Raw genomic sequence first — 12,019 nt, 5'->3', positions numbered from 1 at the left:
CCCTGATCTGCTTTTCTAGTGGAATATATAAGACACGCAACATAAATTATCCATAATTTCATTTTCTTGAAATATTACTCTAGAGAACTGTACAAGTATCCTAATATATTATAACCTAAACTATTCCAGCTCCTATTCTGGTATCCTGGAAGGCAGCTATTGAGAAACCTCCTTAATCCATGGACGTTAATATGGTTTTGTCTCTCCTCTTCCCAGCAGTGACCTGTAAGATCCTGTCTACTAAATCCCTTCCCACCTCCAAGTGATCAGACGTTCAGATCAGACACAGGACTGAGGACATCAGCTGCTCCTTCAAAAGAGAAGCTACTACCATATCCAACCCACCACCTCCAAGGCTCATGTGGTTGTGACACCAATGGCTCTTAAGCTTTATATACTAGTGATGCTGTTCTGTGGAAGTACTATTAGTGAAAAATCCCTCTCTTACAATATTGCACCATTGGATTTTGGATATGTACCTACTGGAAGCTATGACACCAATGCCTACCATGAGCCAGGACCTATCGGCTTGTTGTTTCACCTCGTTCAAGGATTCCTGTATATTGTACAGCCCAATGCATTTCCTCAAGGTACGTGCCAATGCCTCCATTATTTACTCCCGTCTTAATCTGGATGCAATGATGTCACCTACTTGTGATTATTTCAGGCTGGACTTAGAATTAGGATAACGCAATGTTGTCATCGTTTTTTGTTTTCATCGACCTAATGACGAGATAAATATTTTGTAACGGTAATGTCATAGGCCTTCCTTGCCTTGGAGTAGAAGATTCAGTTTGGGCTATTTCCCTGGTTGAGGCAGAATGTCTTGTTGGCGCTTCCCTAGAGCACAATACCGAAGACACCATCCGTGCCAGCCACCCCCAGTTTTAAATTGTGTAACATATTATAGGTTAGTTCACATCATATTCAAGACTTCTTCTCTCATACGTATTTTTAGACCATGGTTCGATGGAGAAGGGAAACGTTTCAGTAATTCCTAAGATAATATTTTCCCTTTCACATATGCCACCATCCGATGCTCCTTCTACGGAAAAAACAGATCTCCCTTACGTAATATAAACCTAATTTAAGAAGCATGGTATACAAGCCAGTACTAATCCAATAAAAACCTGATGGTTGAGTGAGTTTAAGAAGCATAAAAACATTTTTCACAATAATTCAATCAAATCAAACATAGAATCAAAAAGTATGAAGTGGCACTCGCCTGTGAGAAAGAAAAAAGGAAAGGTGAGTGCCACATTGTGCTCTTTTATTTTATTTTTGCTCATCTAAGGCAAATTGGGAACTCCATAAAGACAACTTGTAGGATTAAACCATACCCACAAGAATAAAGGAAAATGGGGCACAGGAGGGGCAGGCAAGAGCCATAGATTTTTAAAATTTAATGCTACTGGTTTTAAGAAATGGAATTGTGAGTGGTAGGAAAAATTAAAGGAGTCATACATTTTGTCATGATATTTAATGTTCTGCAAATGATCATGATATCGGATATTCAACATATTTCCTCTATGAACATTGCTATCAGTTTAAGTATAACACATTCTAGGGAACTATGGCCCCAATTCATCATAATTTGCTCGTTTTTTTTGTAGTTAAATTGACTTCCTTCTTGCCGATTTATTATTTAATTTGAACTTTTTTTTTCATTAACTTTACTTGGTTTAGCCTGTGTTTTTCTTTTTTTTTCTTCCGGCATTATGGTGGAGGTTTTCCTTATCCAGATGTTTTACCCTATTTCATCATTTGTAACTTTTTATGTAATGTCAAAATAGGTTTGCACTATTACGCTCTACCAGTAAAAAAAAAAAAAAACAGTCTAATTTTTATTTTTGCGCAGTTGAAGACTAACGTGTGAGAGTTGAAACGATTTGGCTTTTTGCTTTAAAAAAAAGGCACAAAAAAAAAAGGGAAAAGACCAAAAGTAGATTTTATGCAAAATTTACCGTATATCCCGCTTGTGCTTTTTTTTTTTTAAAGAATTAGACACAAAAATTGGCAACGACTACCCCAAGAAAAAAAGGATGAATCGGGGCCGATCTCTGAATTGGTTTTCCAAGCATCAAAGGTGTAAAGGAAATTGTTGCTTTTGTTGAATCCATAAAGATTTCTTTTTAAATCCATTCTTTATACCTAAATCAGCTCACTTTTGTGTTCATTGTTTTAGGAATATCTAGACCGGGCTGTTAAATGACGCTCGTGGATGGTATTGTACCATCTTCATATCAACGTAAAATATTCATCTCTGGGGAGGCTCAGAGGCTACATGGTGATATATACCATTCATGAACACATTAAATAAATGTCAAGAAAGAAAAAATAAATAGAAAGCTTAAAAGAAATAGTAAATTGTAATAGAAACTCTCATACAAAACTAAAAAAAAATTGAAAAAAGAACATTTTTTTGGCAATTGTAGCCTGGTTATGTGTTTTAATAATTATATAGCTGCAGAAGAAGACCTAAATAATTGGTTATGGGTGCGTGGTCCTTTTGAAAAAACGGTTCACATGAATTTTTATCTCTTTCGTTCACGTCGGCAGTATATTAACTCGTAATCATCGTCATACACCGCAGGTTGCGTGAAGAATATTGGGTGTTGTACATTTTAATTATTCTGACAGATTTCTGGCTTTCAGAGTTCTTCTACCACAGAAGAGCTATAGTTTTATGAAACCATGGAAACTGATGTCTAAAATAGGATAAAAGCATTCCATTTTCCAGTTAGGCTGGTTTCACATTTGCGTTAAAACAACGCTGCGCCCTGCGCCGTTAAGCCCCGCCCCGAGCCGGCTCCCTGCCCGCCCCATCCGGGATCACCGCCTACTTTCGCATTTGCACGCATGCGATCGGCGCACCCTATCTTTAGCATAGGGTGCGCAGATCATGCACTGCCAGTGTGAAAGTAGCGTGCTGCGCACTTTTGACGGTGCGTCGTGCGCGCCGAAATGCAACATGCTGCATTTCGGCGCGCACGGCGCACCGTTAAAAGTGCGCGGCATGCTACTTTCACACTGGCAGCGCACGATCTGCGCACCCTATGCTAAAGATAGGGTGCGCCGATCGCATGCGTGCAAATGCGAAAGTAGGCGGTGATCCCGGATGGGGCGGGCAGGGAGCTGGCTCGGGGCGGGGCTTAACGGCGCAGCGTTGTTTTAACGCAAATGTGAAACCAGCCTTAGAGTCACTTTTTTTTTATGCATTTCCTTAAATAAACAGGTTTTGGAATAATAATAATAATACTGGAGTTTGGTGATTACCGGCTGTGTCCTGGATGAATGTTTGTTAGGAGGGTTTTCTGGGTTTTAGCTAAATGCTGCGCATCTAAAATTTATAATAAAAAATGATGCAACTTTTTAATATGCATTATGATATAATTTCCTACAAGTTTCAAACTCTCTGCTTCCTCTTCATGTCTACATTCAGAGTCTGAAAAGCTTTTATTCACGGGTACTAGCCCTATACTTATGTGATTTTCACATTATTAGGGCAGTTTTTCAGCCTTTGCATACAAATGTGGCTGTTCCTATCCACTGAGAGCAAACAGATATTGTTTCTAAGGCCGACGTCACACTACGATAGACTGTGGAGAAGTGCTATGCGAGAAAACATTGCATAGCACTCAGACCAGTATTAATCTATGGAGCAGATCACATCTGAGATTATTTTCTCTTGCCAAATCGGCATGCTGCGATTGGCACTGAGACTCAGCTCACTCACACCCATATAAGCCTATGGATGCGAGTGACGCAACGCACATCACTCGGATATCACCTGAGTGCGGTCTGATATACGCTGACCCCGGCAATGGAGGAGAAGGAGAAATTACTTTTCTCCGCCTCCTCCGCAGTTATGCTCTGATCTTCTCTGTGCGAGAGACTCTGAGCACAGTAGCATGAGACTCGGCTCGCCGGGGCTCTCACATCGGATGCCATACGCTAGCGTGACTCCAGCCTTACAGTCTCTCACAAGTTTGACACCAAATATCGACATTTAATTCTAGAGTAGCAAAAGTTTTCAGCCCATTCCGAAGGCCCAATTTTTTAATTTTTGGGTTATTCAGCCCTTTTTGAAAAAGCCATAACTTTTTAAATTCTTCCGTCACCTTATCAAGGCTTGTGTTTTTTATTTTAATTTTTTTTTAGGATAAGTTGTAGTTTACAATGACACAATTTACTTTATCTTATGATGTACTGAAAAATGCTACAAAAAAATTCCAAGTATAGTAAAACTGTTAAAAAAAAAAAAAAAAAATATTTTAAAAAAAGTCTCCATTTGGGTTTTTTTACATTTAGTTTTTATGGCGTTCTTCAGGTCAGTATGGTTAAAATGCCAACGTTGCATAGTTTTCATTTGTATATTTTAGTGGCTAAAAATTATTCATCACTTTATAAAGATAATAAAAATGTTTTATTATTATTCGAACACGCCGAAGACACTCTATTAGCACATGAGCATGCTCTAATAACACCTTATCCGAGCACGTGCGCTCATCACTACTTCCTACTTCACTAATTCCTACCTACATAAGGAAACCAAGGGAGCTGTGGCCCAAAACCAAAAGTAGTTCTTCCTACTTATGGGATAATAGGAAACCAAGAAAAAACTGCAGAAAGAAGGGAAACTCAATAATCATGTTTTATTTGTGCCTCATTAAAAGTATATGACAAATTAAAGTACACAGACACATAAATGGTGGGTGAGCCAAAAAACATAGAATGTCTACATGGTAATACTAAATGCCACAATTTGTAAGATGCAATGTAAATCTATTGGACAAAAAATGTTTTTTAAAGTCAATACAGTGGAACATAAATACGTATCAGTGGTGGTCATTGTGGACTATGTAAGATCACCCTAATGAGGAATGGAGTCCACAAATGTTTGGAAGAGGTATACGAGCAGTGATGTGGTCTACCACCATACGCCCGACGCACGTTTCACAGATGCTTCTTCCATTGCTCATCGGGGTGATCTTATGTGGTTCACAGTGACCCCACTACTACTTACTTCTGTTATTCAAAAAAACACATATGAAAGGTAACTCGCCAAACACCCTGACTGATGCACTGGCAGGATGCAGCAGAGCCCCATTGATAAAGGCTGGGGCAGCACAGGTGCATTCCACTGATGAGAGCAGCCAGTAACCCATCATGGTCTGGCTGCCTCAAGTAAAAAAAATGCACACAGATAAGGCTTGCATAAGACATAATTCACACAGATAAGTGCGATGCAAGGTGTGTGGGCAGCCTATTGATGACGCCCATAGTGTTAGCAGGCGGGCCGCTCTGCACCATACATATGCATCACACAGAACAAAACCAAGCCAACATGGAAGTCTCTAGCTGCATCCTGCAATAATGATAAAAAGTGCAAAAATATAAATAGATATGGGGTATTAGTTACTATTTTGGCCAAAGCAGATAAGCTCACAACCCAACGTCAAGGGTCCCCAGATATTGTGAGTCCCTAACACTAAATCTAATCGGCTCACACAAAGGAATAAAAATTCCAAAATTCCAAAATTCAAAAAAACACATATGAAAGGTAACTCACCAAACACCCTGACTGATGCACTGGCAGGATGCAGCAGAGCCCCATTGATAAAGGCTGGGGCAGCACAGGTGCATTCCACTGATGAGAGCAGCCAGTAACCCATCATGGTCTGGCTGCCTCAAGTAAAAAACTTCTGTTACCCTGTAATGTTTGCCAATATTCTTTAAATTGATAACATATGCATTTTTTTTTTAGCACAGACTTAAAAAGTCCTATGGGCGGTCAGGAAGTAGTTAAACAGAGATCATATTTTACCAGATGTCATTCATAGAAACGTAGGTTTCATGTGAAGAAGTTCAAGCTTGTGGAATTAATTTGCTGGATAATTAGAAGAGGATTTGTGTGAGGGTCCTTTGACAATTCTGTTTAAAGTAGGTCAATAGCAGAAACCTGTTTTAAGGCCAAGAGGAACATCTAAGGGGCTTTCATTAGATGGGTCCCGTTCAACACTAGAGATTTCATGATTATTGGACTTTGATATCACATCATTAAGAAAATAATAATGTAATACTTTTTTTTTTTTCTATAGGTTTTGATAAAATGTAAATTTTTTTTATAAAATGTAGACTTTCTCTGCTTAGAATCTGTAATATTGAAAGGAAGATGTCGCCAGAAAATGACTTATTGCTTAGATCAAATTTTTAAACTAAATATACAGAGGGTTCGGAAAGTATTCAGACCCCTTTAAATTTTTTACTCTTTGTTTCATTGCAGCCATTTGGTAAATTCAAAAAAGTTTTCATTAATGTACACTCTGCACCTCATCTTGACTGAAAAAAACAGAAATGTAGAAATGTTTACAAATTTATTAAAAAAGGAAAACTGAAATATCACATGGTCATAAAGTATTCAGACCCTTTGCTCAGTACTGAGTAGAAGCACCTTTTGAGCTAGTACAGCCATGAGTCTTCTTGGGAATGATGCAACAATTTTTTTACACCTGGATTTGGGGATCCTCTGCCATTCTTCCTTGCAGATCCTCTCCAGTTCTGCCAGGATGGATGGTGAACGTTGGTGGACAGCCATTTTCAGGTCTCTCCAGAGATGCTCAATTGGGTTTAGGTCAGGGATCTGACTGGGCCAGTCAATAATGGTCTCAGAGTTGTTCTGAAGCCACTCCTTTGTTATTTTAGCTGTGTGCTTAGGCTCATTGTCTTGTTAGAAGGTGAACCTTCTGTCAAGTCTGAGGTCCAGAGCACTCTGGAAGAGGTTTTCATCCAAGATATAATAATAATAATCTTTATTTTTATATAGCGCTAACATATTCCGCGGCGCTTTACAGTTTTGCACACATGATCATCGCTGTCCCCGATGGGGCTCACAATCTAAATTCCCTATCAGTGTGTCTTTAGAATGTCTATGTACTTGGCCGCATTCATGTTTCCTTCAATTGCAACCAGTCGTCCTGTCACTGCAGCTGAAAAACACCCCAATAGCATGATACTGCCACCACCATGTTTCACTGTTGGAATTGTATTTAACAGGTGATGAGCAGTGCCGTGTTTTCTCCACACATACCGCTTAGAATTATAACCAAAAAGTTCTATCTTCGTTTCATCAGACCATAGAATCTTATTTCTCATAGTCTGGGAGTCCTTCATGTGTTTTTTAGCAAACTCTATGCGTGCTTTCATATGTCTTGCACTGAGGAGAGGCTTCTGTCGGGCCACTCTGCCATAAAGGCCCGTCTGGTGGAGGGCTGCAGTAATAGTTGACTTTGTGAAACTTTCTTCCATCTCCCTACTGCATCTCTGGAGCTCAGCCTCTAAGATCTTGGGGTTCTTCTTTACCTCTCTCACCAAGGCTCTTCTCTCACGAATTCTCAGTTTGGCTGGGTGGCCAGGTCTAGGAAGACTTCTGGTGGTCCCAAATGTCTTCCATTTAAGGATTATGGAGGCCACTGTGCTCTTAGGAGCCTTGAGCACTGCAGAAATTCTTTTGTAACCTTGGCCAGATCTGTTCCTTGCCACAATTCTGTCTCTGAGCTCCTTGGCCAGTTCCTTTGACCTCATGGTTCTCATTTGGTCTGACATGCATTGTGAGGTCTTATATAGACAGGTGTGTACCTTTACAAATCAAGTCCTATCAGTTTAATTAAACACAGCTGGACTCCACTGAAGGAGTAGAACCATCTCAAGGAGGACACAAGGAAATGGACAGCATGTGACTTAAATATGAGTGTCGAGCAAAGGGTCTGAATACTTATGACCATGTAATATTTCAGTTTTTTGTTTATAATAAATTTGCAAAAATTTTTACATTTCTTTTTTTTTCAGTCAAGATGGGGTGCAGAGTGTACATTAATGAGAAAAAAATGAACTTTTTTTGAATTCACCAAATGGCTGCAATGAAACAAAGAGTGAAAAATTTAAAGAGGTCTGAATACTTTCTGTACCCACTGTAAAAACAAATCCTAACATCTTCCAATTTTTTTTACTTCAGCCCCTAAGCTTAACCCCACTGTCACTTTGAGGTGATAAATCTGGAACTCTTCAGTGCATCCAAACTGATTCTGAAAGTTTTTTTATGACATATCCTACTATAAGATAGTGGTAACATTTCTTCAATATGATGTGTTTTATTTGTGAAAAAAATGGAAATTTATCAAAGATTTAGAAAATTTAACAATTTTCAAAGTTTTAATTTTTACGCCCTTAAATCAGACAGTTATGTCACACAATATAGTAAGTAACATTTACCACGTCTACTTTACATGAGCACAATTTTGGAAATATATATATTTTTTGTTAGAAAGTTATAAGGGTTAAAAGTTGACCAGCAATTTCTCATTTTTCCAATAAAATTTACAAAACAATTTTCTTAGGGACCACTTCACATTTGAAGTTGCTTTGAGGGGCCTATATGACTAGACCACTCATGGAACATATCAGATGTGTGGTGAGCACCTTGAACCCCCAGGTGCTTCACAGAAGTTTATAACATTGAGTTGCGAAAATAAAAAAAAACATATATTTTTCCAAACACTTGATCTTTTAGTCCCCAAATTTTTTTTCATAAGGGTAACATAAGAAAATGGGCTGCAAAATCAGTTGTGCAATTTCTCCTAAGTAGGCTTATACCCAATATGTGGAGGAAAACCACTATTTGGGCGCAAGGCAGGGCTCGGAAGGGAAGGAATGACTGTTTGGAATGCAGACTTTGATGGAATGGTCTGCAGGCTTCATGTCACGTTTTGGAGAGCCCTTGATGTGCCTAAACAGTAGAAATGCCCCACAAGTGAGCCCATTTTTGAACTGTTCTACTGTTTCTTCATCTACTGTTCCTCCTGGAACTAAAGGTATGAAAAGCGTTGTGCATTGCCATCTGTACGATGTTCATGGCCAGCTTCTTGTACTACCACATGGCTTTTCCCATGGCACTGTATCGCTGGAGGACTTGATCAGAGAGATCAACTCTACCCCAAGTTCTTGTTGTACCCCAGTACACAGTCTGGTTTGTGGACCTGTGTAGAGGTACACTACCGTTCAAAAGTCAGGAGTCACCCAGACAATTTTGTGTTTTCCATGAAAACTCAAACTTTTATTAACCAAATGAGTTTCCAAATGAATTTAAAATCTAGTCCAGACATTGACAAAGTTTGAAAAAAAAGATTTTTATTTGAAATAATAATTTTCTCCTTCAAACTTTGCTTTTGTCATAGAATGCTCCTTTTGCTGCAATTCCAGCATTGCAGTTATTTGGCAATCTAGCAGTTAATTTGCTGAGGTAATCTGGAGAAATTTCACCCCATGCTTCCAAAAGCCTGTCCCACAAGTTGGTTTGGCTTGATGGGCACTTTTTGCGTACCATACAGTCAAGCTGCTCCCACAACAGCTCAATGGGGTTGAGATCTGGGGACTGCGCTGACCACTCCATTACAGATAGAATACCAGCTGCCTGCTTCTTCCCTAAATAGTTCTTGCATAATATGGAGGTGTGCTTTGGATCATTGTCCTGTTGTAGGATGAAATTGGCTCCAATCAAGCACTGTCCACAGGGTATGGCATGGAGATGCAAAATGGAGTGATGGCCTTCCTTATTCAAAATCCCTTTTACCTTGTACAGCACCAAAGCAACCCCAGACCATCACATTACCTTCACCATGCTTAACAGATGGCGTCAGGCACTCTTCCAGCATCTTTTCAGTTGTTTCTGCATCTCATAAATGTTCTTCTATGTGATCCAAACACCTCAAACTTGGATTCGTCTGTCCATAACACTTTTTTCCAATCTTCCTCTATCCAATGTCTGTGTTCTTTTGCCCATATTAATCTTTCCTTTTATTAGCTATTCTCAGATATGGCTTTTTCTTTGCCACTCTGCCCTGAAGGCCAGCATCCCGGAGTCACCTCTTCACTGTGTAGTCGTTGACACTGGTGTTTTGCATGTACTATTTAATGAAGCTGCCAGTTGAGGACCTGTGAGGCGTCGATTTCTCAAACTAAAGACTCTAATGTACTTGTCTTGTTGCTCAGTTGTGCAGCGGGGCCTCCCACTTCTCTTTCTACTCTGGTTAGAGCCTGTTTGTGCTCTCCTCTGAAGGGAGTAGTACACACCGTTGTAGGAAATCTTCAGTTTCTTGGCAATTTCTCGCATGGAATAGCCTTCATTTCTAAGAACAAGAATAGGCTGTCGAGTTTCACATGAAAGTCCTTTTTTTATGGCAATTTTGAGAGTTTAATGGAACCAACAAATGTAATTCTCCAGATTCTCAGCTAGCTCAAAGGAAGGTCAGGTTTATAGCTGTCATGGTTAGGACATGGTTAATGTCCTGTTCTCACAGGGTTAACTTTTGCCGGCCTCTCTTTGGATCTGGGAGGGGTATTTATACTCACTCCAGACTAGCATTCTCTGTCAGCTATACTGTTATTCTGGCTGTGTGTCTGACCGACCCCCCCTGGTGTGCGTGTACTGCATTGCTTGTTTGATTCCCGTGTATGACCCGGCCTGTCCCCTCACTCTGAACTCCGTCTCACATTTTAGGTACTATTGTCTTCTCTGGTTCTGACCTCCTGGCTTGGCTATTGTTACTCCGCTACCGTTTGCCCCTATTGTACCGTCTATTGCCCGTTCTGGTTTTCTGATCTATTGCTACGTCTTGACTATCCGCTCTGTCTAACCCTTTGGTAGTGTCCTGCTATCTCGTGCATTGACCCCGGCTTGATCTGGTTTCCGCCCCTGTCTATGCCCCTTGGTAACTTGTCCCGTAGTTACCTTTCTAGGAGTTTCCCTGCAGCTCCTAGCTCTGTGGAGCTTAGGCCACGCCCCCGGCAGTCACATGCTTCAGGTCCTGATAGTTTGAAGCATGCATTGTCACCGCTGCTGCCCTGCTCCACAGGTATCTTTGAGCATGGTTTTTTGTACTCAGGACATGCGCACTTGCTCAGTGAGCAAGTGTAGTGCAGTGTTCTTGACAATAGCTTCTCTAATCTAAACTGTTTTCAGCTGTGCTAACATACTTGCACAAGGGTTTTAAAGGGTAATCTAACCATCCATTAGCTGTTAAGGTCTGCGGAACGCACCAAATAATATGAAAGGAGATATGAGGTGCGTTCGCAGCCCGGGGTCCACCGTGCAGAGATGGAACCTGCTGCTGAGTAATGGCAGAACTAGATAGTGGGTAAACGCTTGCTGGATTAACTTCACCCAGTGTGAATAGAGGCAAACTCTGTTGCTCCACAGAGCTGCTCAAACTCACAGAGCTCGTCTGAGTGAGCGCTAATTAGAGGTCACAGAGCCCTGTCCTAGAGACTTCGGACTATAGCTACTCTAGACCATCAGCGCTCGGCACCGCGACTGCGGTGCCAGCAAAAGGTAATAGTATATATAATCGCACCAAGTGCTCACAGTACCGCTTCGGCGGACGCCACTAACTGCCCAGGATGGGGAGGAAAGCGCTAGAGGTGTGCACTGCTACCTGGTGCGGTACGACAGTGCCCGTAGCAGGGAGGCACAGTCAGTCGCTAGCGTGTGCAGAGTACTGGGAGCACCGTGGCGTGAGCATAGCCACCCATTGGCGCTGACTCACATTCTGAATCCCTAGCCAACATGCATATCAAAGGGAGGGGAGTCTTAATGAGTCAGTCACCAGATACATGCATCCATCATCATACACACAAATAAGCATAAGGGTCTATACTAGCGCATGGCCGAGCGGCCATGCATCTCTTTTATAGCAGCATTCTTCTGGGACCTTCCTGATGGTCCAATCCCAGCTGAAGAAGGACCTGAGCATGTGACCTCCGATCTCCAATGAGAGATCGTCCCATGGGCATGCTCAGTGGACCGAAAGGAGGACTTAGTTCCTGGAGTAGCTCGCTGCTGACCAGCATGCGTTCCTATAGCTGGATCAGAGATGGCAGCAGCAACCAAACCCACAGTGCTGGTCTGAGCAGAGCGCCAGGATCGACGAGTCTGCTGAGCAGCCTCCTCTGTGGCTGGAGAGGA

The 12,019-nt window shown here is 41.1% G+C and overlaps 1 protein-coding gene across 8 annotated transcripts in view; it reads left to right on the top strand.

Annotated features, from left to right (window-relative positions):
- The window catches only part of PROM1 (prominin 1), a 317,825-nt gene that overhangs the window by 30,861 nt on the left and 274,945 nt on the right, over nucleotides 1–12,019 (top strand). For 6 of the 8 annotated variants that reach the window (XM_073574622.1, XM_073574619.1, XM_073574617.1 and 3 more), the window contains exon 2: nucleotides 217–590. In XM_073574622.1, coding sequence (XP_073430723.1) covers nucleotides 377–590 — 214 coding nt within the window. In that variant the 5' untranslated portion in view covers nucleotides 217–376. Of the gene's footprint in view, nucleotides 1–216; nucleotides 591–12,019 lie in introns of those variants that run through there. The other 2 variants (XM_073574616.1, XM_073574623.1) reach the window with 2 other exon arrangements.

The sequence above is a fragment of the Dendrobates tinctorius genome, unplaced genomic scaffold (assembly GCF_039654945.1).
Source record: "Dendrobates tinctorius isolate UK_male_01 unplaced genomic scaffold, ASM3965494v1 ptg000039l, whole genome shotgun sequence".
Taxonomy (NCBI): domain Eukaryota; kingdom Metazoa; phylum Chordata; class Amphibia; order Anura; family Dendrobatidae; genus Dendrobates; species Dendrobates tinctorius.
Note: the sequence above shows the minus strand (reverse complement) of the source record. Positions and strands in the feature narration are given on the sequence as shown.